This window comes from Elephas maximus, chromosome 10 (assembly GCF_024166365.1).
Source record: "Elephas maximus indicus isolate mEleMax1 chromosome 10, mEleMax1 primary haplotype, whole genome shotgun sequence".
NCBI lineage: Eukaryota > Metazoa > Chordata > Mammalia > Proboscidea > Elephantidae > Elephas > Elephas maximus.
This window is the reverse complement of record NC_064828.1, coordinates 106,307,054-106,331,859: the sequence shown is the minus strand read 5'-3', so window position 1 is coordinate 106,331,859 and position 24,806 is coordinate 106,307,054. Positions and strand designations below refer to the sequence as shown.

The 24,806-nt window shown below is 45.7% G+C and overlaps 1 protein-coding gene across 1 annotated transcript in view; it reads left to right on the top strand.

Annotated features, from left to right (window-relative positions):
- The first annotated feature begins 1,250 nt into the window (after positions 1–1,250).
- The window catches only part of LGMN (legumain), a 41,052-nt gene continuing 17,496 nt past the window's right edge, over positions 1,251–24,806 (top strand). The window contains exons 1-2 of the mRNA XM_049899491.1: positions 1,251–1,373; positions 9,885–10,051. Coding sequence (XP_049755448.1) covers positions 9,914–10,051 — 138 coding nt within the window. The 5' untranslated portion in view covers positions 1,251–1,373; positions 9,885–9,913. The remainder of the gene's footprint in view (positions 1,374–9,884; positions 10,052–24,806) is intronic.

Genomic DNA, 24,806 nt, shown 5'->3' with positions numbered 1-24,806 from the left:
ATTTTCCTAAACCTTTACCTAAAAAAAACAGGTAGCAGGCCAAGGTAGTGTGCCGACTCCAGCTCTGTGTTTAGAAGATTGTAAAAGAAGAGTAAATGAAATTATGCCTGAATGTAGCTCCAGGTGTTGTGGTTGATGTCCTTTGGGCAGGGTTGCACTTATCGCATTTCATCACTTCCATTTGATTCAATCTACTGGGAGCCACCACACGGCACTTGTATGTATAGAACTTGGTTTTTATTCTCCAAAGTTCCCTGTGAGACAATAGCAAACATCTGAGAAGGAGCATTAACCCCAACTCCCTTCCCCTTGCTGTCAAGTGGATTCCAGCTCATAGCGACTCAGAGTAGAACTGCCACACAGGGTTTCCAAAGGTTGAAATCTTTAGAAAGCAGGCAGCCACAACTTTCTCCCTCAGGTGGCTGGTGGGTCCGAACCACCAACCTTTCAGTTAGCAGCCGAGGGCTTTAGCCACTGGATTAAGAGCATGGGAGTCTACGATAGGGCTGGGTCCAAGTTCTGACTCTGCCATTTAAGACATATGTGACCTTTGGAAAATCAAGTTTCCTGAGTCTCAGTTCGGGTACCGGGTGGCGCAAATGATTAACTTGCTTGGCTGCTGACTAAAAGGTTGGAGGTGTAAATCCACCCAGCGGTGCCTTAGAAGAAAAGTTTGGCAATCTACTTCGAAAAAAAATCAGCCATTGAAAATCCTATGGCGCACAGTTCTATTCTGTTACACATGGGGTTGTCTTGAGTTGGAACCGACTGGCCGGCTACTGGTTTGGTTTTTTGGTTTGGTGTGTCAGCTGCCGTAATCTGTAAAGTGGAAGGTAGTGCCTACCTCTCAAAGGGTTGTTTCGGGGATTAAATGGGTCTGCCCATTCCAACTACATTACAATAGATCTCTTGAGGGTAAGACAGAGGCATCGATATTTTCCCAGGTGGTTCCAACGTGCGGACAAGTTCGGAAACCAGCGGATTAAGGCGCTCCGAGGTTTGGCTTTGGTCCTTCAGCGGAAACTACTGGAATCGCCGCGCCTCCCGCCCCGTGCACGCCTTGAAGCCAGACCCTACTCCCCGCGCATCTCTCCCCCCACCAAGAACAGGAGCCCGTCTTGTGCACGCTGGGACTTGTAGTCCCGCCGGCTCGCCAGCCTCGTCCCAGCCTCCCATTGGCTCTCGCAGGCGTCCCGCCCCGAGGTTCCACCAATCATCGCGGCGCAGTGGGCCCTCAAAGCGACGAGCGGGGGCGCCAGTCCGCAATCACAGCCGGAGGACGTCCGGGCGGCTGTGCCGAGGCTGCGCGCCGCAGGAGTTCTCACGGTCCCACAGTCGCGTCGTCCAGCAGTCGCTGTCGACCCCCGGCGCAGGTAAGCGCAGCTCGGGCCCGGCCTGGCCGCGCTGGGGCTGAGGGCCGTCGTCTGCCGCGGCTCTTGGCCTCATCCCGGGACTGTCATGTACCCCCGCCCTGTCTGAATCCGGAGGGAATCCCCGCGACCTCGCTGCCCGCCTCGCCGTGGGGTGGTCGTGGGTGGTGGCGGGGCGCCGGTTTGTTTCGCGTGCTCGGGCTGGCAGCCCAGGCTCCTCCCCTGAGCGGAGGGGGAAACACAGGCACGAACCGAGAGGGGACTTGCCCAGGTCCCAAAGCCCGAGAGCTCCCGGCGGGCCCTGGGGCTTGGGCTGAGCTCGACCTGTGGGATCTAGGGACAGTCCGATCTAGGGGCAGTCCAGACATTTGGTGAGAGTTGAGGCTATAAGCACATGGGTTATTCCGTACCCATCTATAGTACTTAAGAATCCAAGAATTGTAGAATCGAGGCTGGGAGGAAGCTTGCGTCACAGGCTTCGTGTTATAGATTCGCTTGAGTGCCCAGGCTTTAAGACACTCGCCCTGTGGTATGTAGTTCTTTATTATAGGCCTTCGTTAGTGGTAAACATTTGAGCTTTACTAAACTTCAGCAGGGAATACTTCGTAGGGGGGCGGGGTCAGACCAAACCGTTTGCCCTGGAGTCGGTCCGACTCATAGCGACCCTAGAGGACAGAGTAGAACTGCCCCATGGGGTTTCCAAAACTATAAACCTTTGTGAAAGCATGGTGCCACATCCTTCTCCTGTGCAACAGCTGGTGGGTTTGAACCGCTGACCCTTCGGTTAGCAGCCGAGTGCTTTAACCACTGCACCACCGGGGCTCCTTGTAAAGGGGGAGGCAGGGACCAATTCCAGTGTTACAGGGGCTAAGGTACAGGTGTGCACAGGGGCCGCATCTCACACCGACTTGTGGGAGGAGGTAGGAGCCTTCCAGAGAAGAGGGTGCTTGAGCGGAGTTTGAGGGATGTGCGGGAGTTAGTGAGATGGAGAAGGAGAAGGGCGTTTCACCTGGAGGACATAGCCAGGCCCCGGCTGGAAAGAGCAACCCTTTTTTGGCCCTTGAGTAGTGGAGCTTGGTTAGAGCAAGTCGTGGTTTCATGAACCAAGAGAATAGAGAGGTAACCAGGGCTGCATCTTTCAGGGCCTCCTGTGCTGCTGTGGAGCTGTGGTGGCACAGTGGTTAAGAGCTCGACTGCTAACCAAAAGGTTGGCAGTTTGACTGCTCCTGGAAACCCTATGGGGGAGTTCTACTATGTCATATAGGGTCGTTATGAGTCGGAATTGACTCTACAGCAACGTACTTGTGCTGCTGTAAGAGATTTGAATTTTGTCCGGAAAGCTCTGGAAGCTGCATTTGGTCAGATCTGTATCTTAGGTCGTGTACAAAAGTATTGGAGAGAGGCCACTCTTGAGATAGGTCATTGCTGTATTCTCTGGGGGAGTTGCGGAGGGATTTTATCTAAGACAGTTGCAGAGGGAAGGGAGAGGACAGGAGAAAAGGTTGGAGAGCTGTCAAGGAGGTAGAATATACCTTACCTAGTGTATGGTGTATGGTGTATGGTGTATGGTGGGGAACCCTGGTGGCGTAGTGGTTAAGTCCTACGGCTGCTAACCAAAGTGTTAGCAGTTCGAATCTGCCAGGTGCTCCTTGGAAACTCTATGGGGCAGTTCTACTTTGTCCTACAGGGTTGCTATGAGTCGGAATTGACTCAACGGCACTGGGTTCGGTTTTGGTTTTTAGTGTATGGTGACTCATATACAGGGTCTATAAGAGAGACCCTGTATATGAGTTTGAGCGTATGGTGGGAAACCCTGGTGGCATAGTGGTTAAGAGCTACGACTGCTAATCAAAAGGTTGGTGGTTCAAATCCACCAGGCGCTCCTTGGAAACCCTATGAGGCAATTCCATGCTGCCCTATAGGGTCGCTTATAAGTCGGAATCAACTCAATGGCAGTGGGTTCTTTTTTTCTCATGAATGTTGTCCCCCAGGGGCCAGTTGCATGGTGATTTTATTGTGAGCCCTTGGAACAGTGGTTAAGAGCTTGGCTACTGACCAAAAAGGTCTGCAGTTTGAATCCACCAGCTGCTCCTTGGAAACCCTATGGGGCAGTTCTACCCTGTATTATAGTCACTGTGAGTCGTATTCAACTCGTCAGCAACGGGCTTAGTGTTTTGGTTTTGGAGGGCAGAGACTAGGCTTGGAAGGCTCTTTACAGATTTCGTTGTTTCATCAACTGCTTTGCTGAGCTGTGATGGCTCCTCTTGTCTCATCAGAGCCAGTTGCAAATGAGCAAATGAGTACTGGAGGTGAGAGGTCACACCTGAAGGAGGTTAAGGGGTGGGCTTGGGTGTCAGACTTGGGCTTGAACCAGACTCTTCTACTTATATGGTTCTGTGACCTTGGCCTTATGACTTGTATTGCTGGTGATAATTTATGTAGAATGAGTCCTTCACCCCAAACCTCCCAAATGGATTAAACCCCACTCGATGCGTACATTTGTTGAAGTCAGTTGGTGTCCCTGAAGTGGCTCATGCCCTAGTGTGGCCCTGTAGCCTGAGCAGGGATGCAGGACCAAGAGGCAACGGCAGGGGATTTGTAATTGGGGAAGAGTGAAATTCATAAAGCATTGACTTGACTTTGTGGTCCAGGTGCTCCTTTTGATGGGCTCTTGCTTTAAGAGAAGAGCTCTTTATATAGACAGCACACGGGTACCTTAAAATAGTAGCCGGTGAAGAGTGTGTGGGTGTCCTGCTGCTGGAGGTGCTCGGGCCCAGGTGGGGGATGTTGTGCCCGTGGTCTCGGGCCTCCCAGGCTTTCACATAAACAGCGCATTTTTGTGGCAGGTGAGGGGGACGAGTGGAAAGAAGCAGCACATGCTTTGGAGTCTGATCTGTGTGCCAGTCTCAGCAGTGCCACTTACCAGCAATTTCTCTGCTTTCTGAGCCCGTTTCCTCAGCTGTCTAAAGGCAGTAAATTAAAGATACTTGCTCACAGGGCCTTTGTGAGGATGGTGTAAAATGCCTCATGCATTGCCTGGTGCAGAGTAGATACAAGTAGTCTATTCTCCACTTGACACTCTTGGGGAGACTTTCTTTTTTATCTCCCTAGGCCAGAGCAGCAACTATCTCTGTGGTTTTCTCCCCCAGATGGTTAGCACACTAAACACGCATCACCTTGCTGTATGTTTTGGAGAACATTCTGCCCTTGGACAGTAAGAGCTGCCTTACTCTTTTTTTTTAAGGAGGCTTGGTGGCGCAGTGGTTAAGAGCTTGGCTGCTAACCAGAAGGTCAGCAGTTTGAATCTACCAGCTACTCGTTGGAAACCCAATGGGACAGTTTTACTCTGTCCTCTAGGGTCACTATGAGTTGGAAGCGACTCGGCAATGGATATTTTTGGTACTCTTTTTAAAGGCTTCACCAAAAAAAACAAAAACCAAACCTGTTGCCATCCAGTTCATTCCGACTCATAGTTTAACTAGACAGTTGTCTGCGGGTGGCTATTTATGTCATTTTCACTGTTACAAACAAGAAGGCTCCCTCTCCTTCTTAAAGTCTTCCGCTTTTTAAAATTGCACCTCCCACTGCTGCCCTGGGACTCCCTCTCTCCCTCCCTGCCTTATTTTTCTCCCTAGCACGCAGCGCCATCTGAGAGTCTGTGTATTCATTTGGTCTGTGTCTTCCCTCTGTGAGATGAGCCCAGGAAGGGTATTTTTTTGTTTGGTTCACTGTTCAGTGCCTGTGACACCCAGTGGGTGCTCAGTCTGGGTTGGTTGGATGGACAGATGGTGTTGTGGATTGAATTGTGTCCCCCCCAAAATATGTGCTATTAAATCCTAGCCTCTGTGCCTGTGGTGGAAACCCTGGTGGCGTAGTGGTTAAGAGCTACAGCTGCTAACCAAAAAGGCAGCTCACATCCACCAGGTGTTCCTTGGAAACTATGGGGCAGTTCTGCTCTGTTCTATAGGGTTGCTATTAGTCGGAATGGACTTGATGGTAGTGGGTTTTTTTTTTTTTTTTTTTGGTATGTCTGTGATGATAATCCTATTGAGGAATGGATTTTCTTTGTTATGTTAATGAGACAGTATGAGTGTGGGGTGTGTTTTGAATCAATCTCTTGAGATACAAAAGAGGTTAAACAAGCAAGCAAGAGAGAAGCAGAGATAGGGTAGGATAGATGCCAGGACACATGGAGATCTCCAAGGAACCAGGAAACAGAAGCTGAAGAGACAAGGACCATCCTCCAGAGACAACAAAGAGAGAACGACTTCCGCTAGAGCCAGTGCTCTGAATTCGGACTTCTAGCCTCCTATCTGTGAGAAAATAAATTTCTCTTTGTTAAAGCCGTCCACTTGTGGTGTTTCTGTTAGTTACAGCAAGCAGCACTAGATGACTAAGACAGATGGGGAAGCAGATGTTGGGAGGGGGCAGCTATGAAGGCAAGTTAAGGAGAAGTGGACAGTGATGTCTGTGATGGGAACCATGAAGAGCTGCAAGCAAAAATAGCAGTGTCACCAAGAGCTAGTTTATCAAGGATCATTGACTTTTTCTTCATCTGTTTTTCACTTTGATAAAATAAAAGTAACGGGGTTGCTGCAAGATGATTTGTGACTTTGTCTTGGTGCCCTGACTTTGTCAAGAATGATGGTGGCCAGGAAATTGTCTTTGGAGGCTGGCAGCATTCAGAGGGGCTCATTGTTGTGGGTAACGGAATGATTATGTTACTTCTCATTTTCACCGGAGGTCCGAGTATCTTTCCCCAAATAGTGTCAGGATGTCTGTCTTTTAAGTGACATTGTCTATTCAGTGACATACTGTGAGGTTTTTTGACTTAGCGTTATGTTCAGAGAACCACAATTCTGTGTTTGTAAGATAGAGGGAAACATAGCCAAATGTAGAGTGTGAAAATACCATTTTTGTGTTGATAAGGCCCTTGTCCTCACTGAGGAACTTAGGAGTCTACTAGTACAAGAATGAAAGATACGTTTGAATTTGTAGAAATCACCCAGTGGTGCTGTTTCAGGCCTGCTTCATTGTCTGCTGGTTTAGACAGTTAAACTGGTGGTGTCCATTTTGCTGTCCCAGTCAAGTCAATCATTTGATATTAGTATTTTCTTTATTCTTTTTTTTACCTAAATATGAGGGGAAAAGTCACCTGCTGGTGCCCCCAGAGGAATGAGCCTCTTCGGGTGAACTCAAAGAGACTGATGTACAAACAAGGGAGCCCGTTTACTGATTGTGGATGAAAGATTATAAAAACCAGACAGACTATTCCTGTTGTGTGGCCTGGGGGCACGTTCTTATTCCCTAAGGCCCTTAAACCCATTGTCATCCAGTTGATTCAGACTAATGGCTCCCTAGGGCAGAGGTTAGCAAAGTACAACGCACAAGCCAAACATACCACCAGTTTTTGTAAATAAAGTTTTATTGGAACATAGCCATGTTCATTCATTTATACGTTGTCTATGGCTCCTTTCACCAATATAACGGCAGATTTGAACAGGTGTGGCAGATCGTGTGGCCTGCAGAGCTGAATACATTTACTACCTAGCCCTTTAAAAGAAAAGTTTGCCAGCCCCAACCCTCTGGGAAGGCTTCCCAGGGAGACTTAATTACAGCCAGGAGGCTGCTGGTTGAGCTCAGGATCTGGCAAGAGCTGTTGCTTGGACCATCTCAGTGGTGACTGTCACATCTCGGCTGGAGGAGCCCTGGAGAGCCCTGGGGACGTGGATGTTATTGCTCCTTGGCTTCCTTTCGCCCACCCTCACTGTTGCTTCTTCATGTTTGTATAATTGTATCTTTACTGATTAACTTTCAGCCTCAGGGTGAGCCCTGGTTCAGTGGACTTGGGAAGAGAGTCCTTAGGTGAAATTAACAGAGCATCAAGTTCTAGGGACAGGGCCCTCAGCAGTCCACCAGCCTCATCTGTCCACTGGCCTCAGCTGTTTTGGACCGTATTTAAAAAAAAAGAAAAAAGCTTAGCTGTCCCAGGATCATCGTAAAAATAGATCTGGGGATATCTTAATGTGGTCACCCATCCCTGAACCTTTCAGTGGCGCTAAAGAAACCTGAATTTAGTACCAAACTCAGACTTAACAGCTTGAGTTGAGTTCTTGAGTAAGGGACACCCAGCAGGTATAGAGCAGCACAGTTTCCTGACAAGGATGCTGGGCGTTAGGACAGAGGTGGACCAGAGCCTGCCAGCGTTAGTGAGGGGCCTGCAGAGTCAAAGTGTGGTCCAGCTTTAGCTTCATCCGGGGAGCGAGTTAGAAATGCAACAACTCAGGCCCCACCCCAGACCCGCTCCCTCAGAATCTGCATTCTCTTAGTTCTTCAGACTTTATGAGAGACTCAGGGCTTCCTGCATTTTACTGACAGGGGAAGATCCATCATGTTGAATTTTAGCACATTGTCAGGCACAGAATGTTAAGGAGTGGTTCTTAGGCTTGTTGTGGGTAGCTGCCGTTGAGTTGGCTACTGCCTTATGATGACTCCATGCACAATCGATTGGACTGTTGTGATCCATAGGGTTTTCGTTGGCTAATTTTCAAAAGTAGATCATTCTTAGACTTAGAGGTAGTTCATTCCTTAGCTGGCTGTGTGCTCTGTGAGGGCAGAGACGTTGCTCCTGTTCCTACTGAATTGCCAGTGCCTAGCACCTTGTCTGGAGCCCTGGTGGTGCAGTGGTTAAGAGCTACAGTAAGCTACAGCTGCTAACCAAAAGGCCGACAGTTCGAGTCTACCAACCGCTCCTTGGAAACCCTATGGGGCAGTTCTGCCCTGTCCTGTAGGGTTACTATGAGTCGAAATTGACTCGACGGCAACGGGATAGCACCTTGTCTGGCAGAGCAGGTATTCAGTAGGCCCTGGCTGAGTGAGTGAGCACGTGCCAGCCCTGTTTGCTGAGTGGCATTGGAGGCAGAGCTCAGCCCTTAGACAGTTCTGCTGAGTCCTGCATCACAGCAGAACAGCCTTTTTTTGGTTTTGCTTTTCCTGTTATCGCAGAGCCACAGGGAGGGTGTCTTTTTTTTTTTTTTTTTAGAATGACATATGAAGAACGTGGGATTGGGCCTGGTCTGGGCTGCCGTGGCATCCAGGACTCCATCTCATTCCTGCCTTTTGTGTTTTAAAAAATTATTTAGTGTTTGGCACTGAAATATAAAATTGGGTATTCGCTCGTTAAGAAGAAAGTCTTGAGATGCAGAACCCTGTAGCAGAAAGAGTGCTGGGCCAGGAATTGAGAAGGCAGGGCTTCTGGTCTCAGCCATAAAAACCCATTGTCACTGAGTCGATTCCAACTCACAGTGACCCAACAGGACAGAGTAGAACTGCCCCGTAGGGCTTCCAAGAAGTGGCTCGTGGATTCAAACTGCCCACCTTTTGGTTAGCAGCTGAGCGTTTAACCACTGTGCCCCCAGGGCTCCTTCCTCCTCTAAGGCAGGGATTAAAATGTTTGCCCTACATGTGATGTACCGTGTTACACAAAGCTGTTAATTCGAGCTACTGATGTTTGACTACAGCTTATCCCGATACGTCACCCATAAACTTACAACTTGCTCATCAACATCTGTACTGAACATGTCTTGAATTTTTATGAACTTTATTGTATAAGTAATATATAATTGTTGTTTTAAAAAGAGACAAATATCATTGTTTGGGAAGTGGTGAATTTTTGTTTGGGGTGATGGGAAATTTGGCAACTCTTACGGGTAATGGTTGCTCAGCATTGATGTCACGAAATTGTTCACCTGAAAAATGTTGAATTGGCAAATGTTGTTGTATATACGTATATATATGTGTATATAATTACTACAATAAAAAAAGGAAAAAAAAAAAAAAGACAAGCATGAGGAAGAAAATCACCCATAATCCCACCTACCACCCAACAGTGGAAACCCTGGTGGTGTAGTTGTTAAGAGCTATAGCTGCTAACCAAATTGTCGGCAGTTTGAATCCACCAGGTGCTCCTTGGAAACCGTACGGGGCAGTTCTACTCTGTCCTATATGGTCACTATGAGTTGGAATCAACTCAATGACAGTGGGTTTGTTTTTTTTTTAACCACCCAACAATAACTACTTAAGTTATTATACTTGACTGCCACACTTTCTATGCATGTATTACCTGGGTATTTTCTATAATGTGGGCTCGTGTTACGTGGTAGACATTTTTCCAGTGCAGTTTATTTTGTTTTGCATGTTGTGTTCCAAGTTGTGTCGTAAACTTTGAAAGGTGCCCAAAGAGCTTTCTGGATATTCTCTGGCTTTTACTTGCCTAAGTTCCCCTTGTAGTGAAGACAGGGAGGTATAGGCAGCCCCTTCTCCACAGGGGGAAAAGGACCGCTGAGCTGGACTTCACATTCTGCTCTGTCGTCGTTTCCATCCTCAGCACGTTCTGTCCGATGACTAAATGGGCTTACCTTTCTGACCCCATTGACTGTGATACTAAACGTTGACGATGACGTTCTTGTGCTCTTGTTACTACATTTTGTCTTGACTCTGCTTTTTTCTTCTCAGGTTCCTGCTGTCGAACTGCAAGGGGCAGGATGATTTGGAGCACAGCCCTGTTGCTCGGCTTGGTCCTAGGGACTGGCGCTTTTCTGCTCGATGATCCGGAGGACAGCGGCAAGCACTGGGTGGTGATTGTCGCCGGATCAAATGGCTGGTACAACTATAGGCACCAGGTAAAAAAAAAAAGATGCATCTTATTTTTTTTATGTCTCTGGCATGTTGTGAAAAATCTTGGACGTTGTCACTAGAAAAGACTTTTTTAAAAAGCCACTCCTCACGCCGACTAGGTTGGCCAAATCAGAAGTGTGGGCGAGGACGTGGAGAAATTGGAACCCTCCGATGTTGCTGGCAGGATTGTAAAATGTACAGCCAATTTGCAGAGCAGTTTGGCAGTTCCTCAAATGATTAAACATAGAGGGACGATGCAGAACAGAATTTTAAATTCTCATGTACTTCAGACTTTCTGGAGCCATGGAGGCTGGATGAACCCCAAAAGCATTGCCCTGAGATAACCTTTAAACCTTAAGCCAAAAATACTGCCTGGAGTCTTCGTAGGTTAGCCTAACTAGTAAAGAATGTCTGCCTTGAGCATTGTGCTCTTTGAAGATCTGTCTGTATGGGATCAAATTGACAACAGCAACTCAGAAGAATGGATAGGAACCTTAGGGGGCAGTGAGTTTGTGTTATCCGGGGAAGGACAACTCGGAAAGGAGGGTGAAAATGTTAACACAACTCGAAGAATGTAATCAATGTCACTGAATTGTACAGGTAGAAACTGCTCAGTTGGTGTATGTTTTACTGTGAATATCCTCAGCAACAACAACAAAATGAAATAAATTACTTAAAAAGGAAAAAAAGGTTAATCATAGAGGTACCGTATGCCTCAGCAATTTCACTCCTCAGTATATACCCAAAAGATTTGAAAACATAGGTCCGCACAAAAACTAGTACACAAGCATTCATAGCATTGTTTATGATAACCAGAGTGGAAACAGCCCAGAGGTCCTTCAGCTGAAGAATGGATAAACAAACAAAAGGTGCTATATCCATACAAGGGAATATTATTTGGCCATAAAAAGGGGTGAAGTACTGATCCATGCGTCAACATGGACGATCTTTGAAAATGTTGTGCTAACAAACCAGTCACAAAAGGCACACATTTTATGATTCCATTTATATGAAATGTCCAGAATAGGCAAATCCAGGAACAGAAAGTAGGTTGGTGATTCTACATGGAGGAGGGTAGAATGGGGAATGACTGCTAATAGCTACAGGGTTGTTTTTTTTTCGGGGGTAATGAAAATGTTTTGGAATTAGATAGTGGGGATGGCTTTGTGACTCTGTGAGTATGCCAAAAACCCACTGGATTTTTTATTTTAAAAGGTTGGCTTTTATCTTATGTGAATTATATCTCAGTAAAACCAAAAACAACCAAACCCAGTGTTGTCGAGTCGAATTCCGACTCATAGCGACCCTATAGGACAAAGTAGAACTGCCCCATAGAGTTTCCAAGGAGTGCCTGGCGGATTCGAACTGCCAGCCCTTTGGTTAGCAGCCGTAGCACTTGACCACTATACCACCAGGGTTTCCATATCTCAGTAAAACTTTTCTTTTTTTTTTTTTTTAGAGCCATTTAATCTTTTATTTCTCATAAACAAGATGTTTAGACCATCACAGAGCGTATGCCAGGCTGTATTCTAAGACCACTTTGTACACATTAACCCGTTTAACCCCTGTACCATGCGCAGTACATACAGTTCTCATTCCCTCTTTAGGAACGTGTGATCGGAGGCACAGAAAGGATAAGCAGCTCCCTCAGTGCTGCACAGCTAGGAAGGGGTGGGGCCAGGGTTCAGAACTAGGCAGCCTGGCTCTAGAGCACCACTGTCCAAGAGCAGATTAATGTGAGCCGGAGTTGCCAGCCCTGTGTGAAACTTTAATGAGTCTCTAGGATGTGCAGATGGTTAAGTGCTTGGCTGCTAACCGAAAGGTTGGAAGTTTGAGTCCACCCAGATTTGCCTTGGAAGAAAGGCCTGGCGATCTACGTCATTGAAAACACTATGGAGCACAGTTCTACTCTGACATATATGGGGTTGCCATGAGTTGGAATCGACTTGACAATAGCTGTTTCTTTCTTTTTTTTTTTTTTTTAATTTAACCAAATATATTCAAAGGGAACCCTGGTGGCATAATGGTTAAGTGCTATGACTGCTAACCAAAAGGTCAGCAGTTTGAATCCACCAGGCGCTACTTGGAAACTCTATGGGGCAGTTCTGCTGTGTCCTATAGGGTCACTATGAGTCAGAATTGACTCGATGGCAATCGGTTAGTATGTTCAAATTATTGTCATTTCAACATATAATCAAAATAAAAAATTAGCAATAAGATATTTTAAGGAGCCCTGGTGGTGCTGTGGTTAAGTGCTCACTGCTAACTGAAAAGTTGGTGGTTTGAATCCACCCAGCAGCTCCGTGGGAGAAAGACCTGGCAATCTGCTTCCGTGAAGATTACAGCCTAGAAAACCCTATGGGGCAGTTCTCCTCTGTCACGTGGGATTGCTATGAGTTGAAATAGACTCAGCGGCACCAAACAGCAACAACGAGATAGCTTACATTCTTATTTACCTTGTACCAAGTCAGTGAAATCCAGTGTGTAGTTTATACTCGCCACTCATCTCAGTGTGGACTAGCCACGTTTCTCATGCTCAGTGGCCACATGTGGCCAGGACTGCCACGTAGGACCATGCGGGTCTGGAGCCTGTGCTCCTGTCGCGGCGGTGCAGCCTGTTACGGGGAAGTGCACTCACGTGTCCTCTGGATGACCCTGGGCAGGTAAGTTTCCCTCCCGGGGTATCGTCTTTTTTTTTTTATCTGTTATGTAGTGGCTTGGTTTAGGTGAGTCCCCACCAGCCCTAAAATTTGACAGTTATTGAGTGACTTAATTCTCGAATGATGTTTGCTTTTTCACTGACTTGGAAATTGGGCTTGATTAAAAAATTGTTGTCATGGCAAAATGATCCTTTTCCTGTTAATATTTAACCACAGTCCTGCCCCATTTAAAGAGGAGCAACCTGGCTATGTAACTTTTACCAGATCTTCCTTTTGTTTTCCCTCTCTAACCATGAGTTAGAAAGATAATACAGTAAATACAGGTCGCGGAGAGCTCACGGGCTGATTCACCAGCCACTGTGGTTTTTAGACGCCCAGCTTAAATAGACGTTGGTTAAACATTAAGCATAGGTAATCCAAACACGCTTTGCTCCCAGCATACCTTTTTTTTAAAGTGTTGCTAGTTTCCCTGAGTGAAATACTAAATATCCAAAAAGAATGAAGGAAGCAAGGCCAAAGTAGGGGCCGTAGACAACTGTTTGTCCCCAAAATAAGAGAGCATGATGACATGGGCTGTGTGGATAGGAAACCAGTGTGCCGTGGCGTCTGTTGACCTCCACCTACGTCTCTGCCGGCCTGGTTCTCTTCTCATGTAGCTGCCAACGTGGCTTTCTTGACTTTGGAGGCTAGTGACTGAAAGAACATTCGAAAGAACTTTCCACTCAAAACCTATAAAGAATTTTAAACTTACATTTTATACAGGTTTACGTTTTCCTTGGATTAACAGAACACCCTTTATCACTAATGTCTTTTTTTAAAATTTTTATTGTGCTTTAAGTGAAAGTTCACAAATCAAGTCAGTCTCTCATACAAAAATTTATATACATCTTGCTCTGTACTCCTAGTTGCTCTGACCCTAATGAGACAGCACACTCCTTCTCTCCACCCTCTACTTTCATGTCCATTCAGCCAGCTTCTGTCCCCCTCTACCTTCTCATTTACTCTCCAGACAGGAGACGCCAACATAGTATCATGTGTCTACTTGAGCCAAGAAGCTCACTCCTCACCAGTATCATTTTCTATCCTATAGTCCAGTCCAATCCCTGTCTGAAGAGTTGGCTTTGGGAATGGTTCCTGTCTTGGGCTAGCAGAAGGTCTGGGGACCATGACCTCCAGGGTCCTTCTAGTCTGAGTCAGACTATTAAGCCTGGCCTTTTTACGAGAATTTGAGGTCTGCATCCCACTGCTCTCCTGCTACCTCAGGGGTTCTCTGTTGTGTTCCCTGTCAAAGCAGTCAACAGTTGTAGCAAGGTGCCATCTAGTTCTTCTGGTCTCAGGCTGATGTAGTCTCTGGTTTATGTGGCCCTTTCTGCCTCTTGGACTTAATTACCTTGTGTTCTTGCTGTTCTTCATTCTCCTTTGCTTCAGATGGGTTGAGACCAATTGATGCGTCTTAGATGGCCGTTTGCTAACGTTTAAGACCCCAGAGGCCACTCTCCAAAGTGGGATGCAGAATGTTTGCTTAATAGATTTTGTTATGCCAGTTGACTAAGATGTCCCCTGAAACCGTGGTCTCCAAATCCCTGCCCCTGATATGCTAGCCTTGGAAGCGTTCAGTTTATTCAGGAAACTGCTTTGCTTTCGTTTAGTCCAGTTGTGCTGACCTGTCCTATATTGTGTGTTGTCTTTTCCTTCACCTAAAATAGTTCTTGTCTAGTATGTAATTATCACCAATGTCTTTTGTTGAGGAGAGATTAACACACCCAGGCACAATCATTGCAGTGTTTAGCTTTGCTTTGTGATGGTTATTTAAACCGTTTTTGTTTTGACCAAGTTGGATTTCTCTGATTTTGGTTTTTGGCTGGAATGAGTGGATGACCTCGGAAGAGTGGGATTGGTCTCCTGAGTGTGTGGGGTGGGGGTGGGGGTGGGGGAACGCCTTGGAGCGGCTCTTGTGGGAACTGAGATACTGGGAGATATTAGAAAAGGGTGGGGTGTGGGGCCACTCAGGGAGAACCTGGGAGAGGTTCTAGCCAAGATGGGCCAGGGCTGGGGTGGTGGTGCAGTCGCTGAGGCAAAATCCCAGAATAAGCCAGAAAAACTCTGATCAGATAAGAGTGGCCCATGAGCAGATAAGAGTGCTCTTGAGTGCTCTTTGGAGGCAGGCGTTCAGGGTAGCGCGGTGCAGGTAAAGCTTCCTGCGCCCTGGTGCCGGCATCCTGGTAGGGGGATGCTGGTGTCCTGGTAGGAGAAGGCTGGTGTCCTGGTAGGAGAAGGCTGGTGTCCTGGTAGGAGAAGGCTGGTGTCCTGGTAGGAGAAGGCTGGTGTCCTGGTAGGAGAAGGCTGGTGTCCTGGTAGGAGAAGGCTGGTGTCCTGGTAGGAGAAGGCTGGTGTCCTGGTAGGAGAAGGCTGGCGTCCTGGTAGGAGAAGGCTGGCGTCCTGGTAGGAGAAGGCTGGAGTCCTGGTAGGAGAAGGCTGGTGTCCTGGTAGGAGAAGGCTGGAGTCCTAGTAGGAGAGGGCTAGTGTCCTGGTAGGACAAGGCTGCCTCCCTCTGCCGAGCGTCTGCTCCGTGCCAGGCTCGGTTCCAAGAACATGACGTGCCTTATCTTAGTCCTCAGACAGTCCGAGAGGGTAGGTACTGTTACATCGTCATTTTAAGATGGAAAAACTGAGACACAGTGAGACTAGGTAACTTGTCTCAGGTCACATGGCTAGTTAAGGGGTGGAGCTGGGATTTGAACCCAGGCAGTGTGGATCCACAGTCCGTGCACAGAACCCACTACTCTAGTCATAATATATATGTGGCTTGGCATTGCTTTGCTTTTGTTTTAAAGTAGTTTCTTTTCTTTCTTTTTAATTAAAAAAACACACATTAAAGTTTATCATTGGAAGCTTGTTGTTAGTCACTGTCAGGTCAGTTCTGACTCATAGTGACCCCATGTGTACAGAGTAGAACTGCTCCATAGGGCGTTCAAGGCCGTGACCTTCTGGAAGCAGATCTCCAGGCCTGTCTTCTGAGGCATCTCTGGGCAGGGTTGAACCACCAGCCTTTAAGCTAGTAGTTAACAGTTTGTACTGTCCAGAGCCTCCATAGAAAGCTTAGAAATACATGCAGAAATACAGATAGAAAGGTAAGAAATAGATAAGCAAAAGAAAACAGTTCACTTAAAATTATGCTACTCAGAATCGCTATTTCTGTCATGACATTCTGAAAATGGCAAAACATAGTGGAATTTTTCTGGGCATTCAGATAGACTTTACATATCGGCCCACTTTTCCCTTGGAGGTCCGGGGTGTGCAAGGAATGTGGTGTGTGTGTGTGTGTCTGTGTGTGTGGAGGGAGGTAATAGAGAAAGGTGAGGCAGAGGCCATCTGGTCAGGAGCCCACGGCTTTATTTATAGGAAAGGTGCACAAGTACCTGAACACAAGGCCAAGGAAGGCCAGTTCCTACAACAGCCTCAAGTGCTAAGTCTGGGTCAAGGACTAAGTGAGCTCAGACAGGGGAGGGGATCAGAGCATGGCCTCAGGGAGAATAGGTTTGAAGTGGGTGTGAAGGGTAATGGGATTTCCACAGATGGAGCCAGGAGAAAGGGTGAGTGTTCATGAGCTGGCAGTAACTAGGTGCTGTCGAGTCTGTTCTGACTCATGGTGACCCTGTGTACAACAGAATGAAACACTGCCCGGTCCTGCACCATCCTCACAATTATTGCTATGTTTGAGCCCATTGTTGCAGCCACTGTGTCAGTCCATCTTGTTGAGGGTCTTCCTCTTTTTCACTGATCCCTTACCAAGCATGATGTCCTTTCCTGGGGATTGGCCCCTCCTGATAATGAGCTCTTACCCTCCCTTCTAAGGAACACTCTGGCTGTACTTCTTCTTCCAAGACAGATCTGTTTGTTCTTCTGACAGTCAATGGTTTATTCAGTATTCTTCACCAACACCATAATTCAAAGGCATCAATTCTTCTTTGGTCTTTCTTACTCATTTTCTAGTTTTCACATGCTTATGAGGCAATTAAAACTACCATGGATTGGGTCAGGTGCACATTAGTCCTCAAAGTGGTGACATCTTTGCCTTTTAACACCTTAAAGAGGTCTTTTGCAGCAGATTTATCCAACGTAATACATCATTTGATTTTTTGACTGTTGCTTCCATGGGTGTTGATTGTGGATCCAAGAAAGAGGAAGTCCTTGACAACTTTAATTTTTTCTCTGTTTTTAATGATGTTGCTTATTGGTCCAGTATGAGGATTTTTATTTTCTTTATGTTGAGGTGTAACCCATACTGAAGGCTGTAGTCTTTGATCTTTATCTGTAAGCGCTTATAGTTTTATAGATTATTTAAAATGTAACCATTTAAAAATGGTAAAAACCATTCTCAGCTCCAGGGCCATAGTTTGCCAAGCCCTGCTCATGACTCCACAGGGCTAATGTTACCTGACCCTTTACCCCTGTGGATATCAGTCACCCCGGGACACTCAGGTGATCTGTCTGGCCCTGGACTCTGAGCCCTGTACAGCTCGTGGGCGGTGAGACATGTGAGCTCCCTTCCCTGAACTGAAGAAATGACTTGGCTCTGTATCCAGATGACTTCCTATTATTTCATCCCTGCTTCTCCCCATCTTTTAGCCTTTGCACCATCCAGCAAGAGAGAGTCTTGGTCTGCAGAGCTGATAGACCTTATCCAGCTTCAGAAGGAAGCATGTTCTCACTCGGGAGCGCCTGGAGCAGGAATGGCCCTTCAGGAAAAGTCTTTCCCCAGATCCCCACAAGATATCTCCACTTCCTCTCTAGGGTAGGGAGGGAGTGTGAGGGCATGAGTAGGGTGCGGACTTGCAGAAGTTCACTTCTCAGTATTAACAAAAGGGCACCAGTCTCCACCTCCTCAGAAACACTGAGAGGGGAAGAGTGGGTGGAAGGCTTCAAATGGAGCAGATAAACGACACCTAATTTGATAGCACAGAGTAGGGATTCTCAGCCTTTACGCTATCGATGACGTTTTGGGCTAGGTAATTATTTGAGAGAGATTAGGAAGAAAGGCCTGGTGGTCTAGTAAAAATTAGCCATTGAAAACCTGAGGAATCTCAGCAGACTATCGTCTGATACAGTGTTGGATCCGAGCCCCCCAGGTTGGAAGACACTCCGCAACAGCTGCAACAGTGGCCTTACACATACCAATGATCATGAAAGTGGCACAGGACTGAGCAACATTTTATCCTGTTGTACATAAGGTTGCCATGAGTCAAAGCTCACTCAGCAGCAGCTAACAACAACGACAACTGTTTGTTGTGGAGCTCTCTCCACTGAAGATTTCTGGTCTGGGATAAAATCAGGACCACCCTCGAAGTGGAGTGCGGAATCGACTAGAGTTCTGAGGTGCTGCCACCTCTGCTAGGAAGGCCCCAAGGGCATCTGTGCCCTGGAGGTGGCGGAGGGGTAGGTAGGTTTCAGTCGGGGCAAAAGAGGGAGGGAGAAGTACAGGAGAGCGTGCTCTTGTTGGGGTTGGGAGGAGCAGTGTGATGATGGAGGGCCACGTGGACAGAGTCCACAAGTTTCCCAAAGACCACCTTTCATTTTATATCTACTTTTAAATGGCACACATCGCTTTCTTAGCCGCTTTGTTGAGGCATGAGTTTACGTGTCATACAGTTCACTCATTATGCTTGTGCACTTTGGTGATTTTTAACAATAAGTTCACACAGTTGTGCAGCCATCCCCACAGTCCAGTTTTAGGGCATCATTCCAGAAAGTTCCTCCTGCCCATTTGCAGTCAGTCCCTACTCCCATCTCTGGCCCCATGCAACCTCAGGCCTGCTTTCTGTCTCTATTGTTTTCCCTTTTCTAGAAACTCATGTAAATGGAATTATAACAATGTGTAGTCTCTTGCGTCTGGCCTCTTTCATTTAGCGTGATATTTCTGAGGTTATTCACATTGTTGCAAAGTATGGTTTATATATTTAAAAGAAGAAACAAAGCTCTAAAGAGGGCATAGTGGAAGGGGATTAGGATGGAGGCCAGAGCAGGACTGAGATGGCAGAGAGTGCCACAGGGCCATCCTTGTAAGTGCTCCAAGGAGCGCGGATCTTAGAAGGAACACAAGCTGTGGTCTTACACAGACCTTGGTTACCGTTCCTGCTCTCTGCTTACTTGCTATTTTAAAACGACCAGTTGTCATTGAGTCATGGCAACCCCATGTGTGTCAGAGTAGAACTGAGCTCCACAGGGTTTTCAGTGGCTGATTTTCAGAAGAAAATAGCCAGGCCTTTCTTCCAGTGCACCTCTGGGTGGACTCAAACCTCCATCCTTTCAGTTAGCAGCTGAGCACATTAACCGTTTGTACCGTTCAGGGACTCCACCGGCTATATTAGTTTGAACAGACATCGTCTCATTTTAAACTTCAGACTCTTCCGCTGGAGAATGCAGGGTTGGTGGTGGGCTCCACGAGGCAACCCTGCAATGTCCCTAACACAGTGCCTGCCTCAGCAGTGCTCAGGACATTTGTTGGGAGGTGATGGTCAGGTGGGCGAGCCCCTTTTCAGCTCCTTACCTGGCTAGCAAGTGGACCCCTTTGCAGTGACTGGGACGTGGGGTGTGCCAATTGTCTTTGACTTAGTTCTCAGCCAGTCATCTTTATTTGCTGCCAGTCAGTCTGAGAAACAGTATGAGAGGATAGCACCAGGATATCGGCCTGTGCTGGGAAATCACTGGGTACAGTAGTAAGAACCTTGGAACTCCTAATGCTGGCTGTCAGACAAGCTGACTCACAGCAGTCCCTGCTCATTGTTCTAAAGGGCTCTGCCCTTTTTGAGAAACCTTGCTCAGTATGCTCCACTCAGTGTTACCGCACGTGACTTTTCTGTCCTTAAGGGGGAAAAACCTATTCTAGGGAAGTGATTCAGATTGCCTTTAACATAATCCCTGAGTTACATGAGTTGATTTAACCCTGCTTTTCCTTCTTTTAAGGAGACCTGGTAGTGCAGTGCTTAAGTGCTTGACTGCTATCTGCTAACCAAAGGGTCAGCAGATCAAAGCCACCAGCTACTCCATGGAAGAAAGATGTGGCAGTCTACTTTTTTTTTTTTTAATTGCACTTTAAGTGAAAGTTTACAATTCAAGTCAGTTTCTCATACAAAAACTTATGCACACATTGTTATGGGACCCTAGTTGCTCTCCCTACAATGTGACAGCACACACCTCCTCTCCATCCTGTATTTCTTGTGTCCATTCAACGAGCTGCTGTCCCCCTCTGCCTTCTCATCTCGCCTCCAGACAGGAGCTGTTCACATAGTCTCATGTGTCTACTTGACCTGAGAAGGTCACTTCTCACCAGTATCATTTTATATCTTATGGTCCAGCCTAATCTTTGTTTGAAGAGTTGGCTTCAGGAATGGTTTTAGTTTTGGGCTAACAGAAAGTCTGGGGGCCAGGACCTCTGGGGTCCCTCCAGTCTCAGTCAGACCATTAAGTCTGTTTTTATTAGCAGTCTACTTTTATAAAGATTTACAGCCTTGGAAACCCTATGGGGCAGTTCTACTCTGTCCTATAGGGTGGCTATGAGTCCAAATCAACTCGACAGCAGTGGGTTTGAGTTTTGTTTCCTTTCTTTTCAATGCCAGCATATACTTGAATCTAACAAAAACCCCTTTAAGTTAAAAAGTTAGGGGCATCCAAGTACCTCCAAGGGGCCAGGAGAGAATTGCAGGCTGCCCTGAGACTGCTGTGTGTGGAAGAAGGGGTACAAGACACGAGTGGGGTCAGGAGACTTAGGTTTGAATCCCTGAGCAAGCCATGACCCTTCTGGAGCTTGTGCCCATCTGTAAAATGGCCATAAAAGCACCCACCTCATATGGCAGTTGTGAGGACTTCGATTCAAACAGTGTAAAAGAGCCCTAACAGGCCACTCTGAACCTGACTTTTTTTTGTCTATAACTTTATTGAGGCCTATTTTACATATCCTCTGCAACAATGGGCTCAAGCATAGCAATGATTGTGGGGATGGCGCAGGACCAGGCAGTGCTTCGTTGTGTCGTACACAGGGTTGCTATGAGTCGGAATCGACTTGACGGCACCTAACAACAACAGTTTTATGTATTATATATAATTCGTTTCAAGTGTACAAGTCAATGAATTTTTTTTGTAAATTTATGAAGTTGTGCAAACATCATCATAAATCAGTTTTATGATTTCCATCACCCGAGTAAAACCCCACGTCTGTTTGCAGTTCGTAGCCCTAGGCAACTACTAATCTACTTCCTCTCTGCATTTGCCTTTTGCGAGCTTTTCAGGTAACTAGGACCATACGGTTTATGGTGTTTGGTGTCTGGCTCCTCTCACATAGCTTAATGTTTTTGAGGTTCATCCATGTTGTAGCATGTATCAGTACTTCATTCCTTTTTATTGCTGAATAATATTTTATTGTATGGATAATACCGTATTTGTCTACCCATTCACCAGTTTATGGACATTTGTGTTTCCAGTTTGGGGCTATTATGAATAATGCGGCTAAGAATATTTGTGTGCAGGTTTTTGTATAGATAAATACGGTAACTCTGTTTAAGAAGCTGTCAGACTGTTTTCCAAAATCACTGCACCATTTTACATTCCCACCAGCAATGTATGGAGATTTCCAGGTCTCCACATCCTTGTCAGCACTTGTTATTGTCTGTCTGGCTGTGAAATGGCATCCCATTGTGGTTTTAATTTGCGTAATGACTAATGATGTTGAGCATCTTTTTATGTGCTTATTAGCCATTTGTGTATTTCTCAGGTGGGATATTAAAGTCTTTTGTCCATTTTTGGTTTAGTGGTTTGCCTTCTTATTGAAGCGCAAGAGTTTTTGCATATTCTGGATACAAGTCTTTTTTTTTTTTTTTAATCAGGTATGTGTTTTGAAAATAATTTCTTTAAGTCTATTGCTTATCATTTCATTTTCTTAATGGTGTCTTTTGAAGCTGGAAATTCCTTAATTTTGATGAGGTGTCTTAGGCTAGGTTCTCTAGAGAAGCAAAACCAGTAAAGCATATAAATATATATAGAGAGAGATTTATATCAAGGAAACAGCTCATGCGGTTGTAGAGGTTGGAACGTCCCAAGTCTGTGGATCAGGATAGAAGCCTTTCCCAATTCATGGAGCCACAGAAGCCGTTGAACCCAAGATCATCAGGTCAGAGAGCAGGGCTCCCGCTCATAGGCTGTGAAGGTCACAGATTCCCAAGGTTGGCAGGCAAGACCACAAGGTTTCTCCTGATTGATGTAGCTGCAGGAGCTCGTGAACCCAAGACTAGCAGGTCGGGGAGCAGGACTCTTGGTCGCAGACTGTGAAGATCCACAAATCCCAAGAGGGACAAGTAAGCTACTAGCTCAAGTCCCAAGAACTGGAGGTCAGACAAGAGCTGCTGGATCCAGAACAAGTCAAAAACCTTGGCAAGTTGAGCAGGAAAGGAATAGGTGGCAGAAGACAGAGAGATGAAGGCTGAGGGGGCAGTGAGCTGCCACAGGCCCCGCCCCTGCTGGTACCACTCAGCAGATTCCATCATGGGGGTGATCACATATCAGATTTCAACAGGGAAGTGATCACAACATTATATAACTGCCAAAACAATGAGAATCATGGCCCAGCCAAGTCGACACACAGTCTTAACCATCACATGAGGCCTGGTTTATCAAGTTTTTTTTCTTTTATGGACGGTGCTTCTGGTGACATGTCTAAGAAATCTTTGCAGTTATAACCCAAGGTCTCGAAGATTTCTCCTATGTTGTCTTCTAGTAGTTTTATCGTTTTAGCTCTTGAATTTAACACTTTAGTACGTTTTGAGTTAATGTTTGTGTGTGGGGTGAGGGGGAAGATGGAGGTTCATCATTTTGTTGGTGGGTATCCAAGTGTTCCAGCACGATTTGTTGAAAAGATTGCCCTTTTCCCCAGTGTAGTTCTGAAATCAGGAACTGAAAGCCTTCCAACTTTTTTCTTTTTCGAAACTGTTTTGGCTATTCTAAGTCTTTTGCAAGTCCGTGTAAATTCTGGGATCATCTTGTCAGTTTCTGCAAAAGAGCCTGGTGGAAGATTTAAAATAATTTATTTTATTTTTGTGGTTTTTAAAAATGTGCATAGCAAAACATACACTAATCCAACAATTTCTACGTGTATTTCAGTGACATTGATTACATTCTTCAAGTTGTTCAGCCATTCCCGCCCTCCTGTTCTGGATTATTCCTCCTCCATTAACATAAACTCACTGCTCCCAGTTTCTTTTCTAACATTTCAAGTTGCTATTGTCAGTTTGATCCTGTTTAAAAAAAAAAAAAACCCATTGCCATTTAGTCGATTCCAACTCATAGCGACCCTATAGGACAGAATAGAATTTGCCCCATACGGTTTCCATGGAGCACCTGGTGGATTCGAACTGCCGACCTTTTGGTTAGCAGCCGAACTCTTAACCACTACACCACTAGGGTTTCCCGTATAGGTAGTTCTTTAAAAGAACACAATGCTGAAGGCAGACATTCTTTACTAATTACGCTAAATTATTGTTTGGTTTAAGGAGTTGTGGGGGCACAGTGGTTAAGCTCCTGACTCCTACTAAACCAAAAGCTTGGTGGTTTGAACTCACCCAGTGGCTCTTTGGGAAAAAGACCTAGTGATCTGGTCCCGTAAAGATTACAGCCTAGAAAACCTTACGGGGCAGTTCTCTGTCACATGAGGTCACTATGAGTCAAAATGACTTGATGGCTCCTAACAACAATAAAATCGTCTGGGTTAAAGAAGACTTCAGGGACTTAAAGGTTATCTCAGGGCAGTAATTTCAAGGGTTCATCCAGCCTCTGTGGCTCTAGAAAGTTTGGATTCCATGAGAATTTGAAATTCTGTTCTATGTTTTCCCCTCTTTTGATTAGGATTCTTCTAGAGAATCTTTCATTGAAATGTTCAGTAATGGTAGCTGGTCACCATTCAGTTCTTTTGGTCTCATGGCAAAGGAGGCAGTTGTTTATGGAGGCAATTAGCCACACATTTCATTTTCTCCGCCTATACTTGACTTTCCTTCTTCCTCTTTTGCTCCAGGCAAATAGAGACCAATTGTACTGTGGATGAGCCTGCTGGAATTTTGATAGTGATTACATTGAATCTATAGATCAATTTGGGGAGAACTATCCTAATGATATAATGTCTCTGACCCTTGAATATGTCTCTCCATTAATAGAAACTTATTGGGGTTGAGTAAAATCCGTCTCGTAGCGACCCTATAGTACACAGCAGAACTACCCCATAGGGTTTCCCAGGAACAGCTTGTAGATTGGAACTGCGACCTTTTGGTTAGCAACCATAGCTCTTAACCACTAATTTCCTTCAGCAGTGTTTTTAAATTTTCAGCGTGCAGTGTAAGTCTTACACTTTTCGTTAAATTTATTCCTTGATGTTTTATTCTTTGTAATGAAACTGCCTTTTGATATCCGACAGGAGAAATAAATAATAGGGTGATTTGTTACGGGATGGGAGGTGGGTGTACCTGTTTAAAAAAAAAAAAATACACCTTTATCATAGCAATAGGTTAAATTTGACATAATATTGATTTTTTTCTTAGGAAATAGCAAACATACAAATGTTGATATAACATGTATGTACACTTTAAAGAATAATAAAAAGGGGAGTACCCATGTATCTTATACCCAGCTAAAGGCAAAGAAGAAATTACTAGTACTTTGTGCCCTGTCTGGACTCCTCCTTCCTCCCCTCAGGATGCCAAGCCCTGATTTTTTGCCAGTCATCCCTTTGTTTTGCTTTGTGGTTTACCACCACATATGCATTTAACTGTAAATAACATAAAAAAACTTTTTTTTTAACATAATGTATATTATAGCCTGTTTTTTGACCTTTATATAAATGTAACCATAGTGAAGGGATTTTTCTATGACTCTTTTTTCTCACCATGTTCCTAAGATCATCTGTTGTGAAAACATAAATTGTCATTCATTCGTGTTCGGAGCTTTATGTGAGCACCTGACAGCTTCTCTTTCCTGCTGATGGTGGTCATTTGCATTGTCTTTGCGTTACTGCGATGCTGTGAACACTCTCCTGTTACACGTGAGCCAGAGTCGCTCTAGGGAG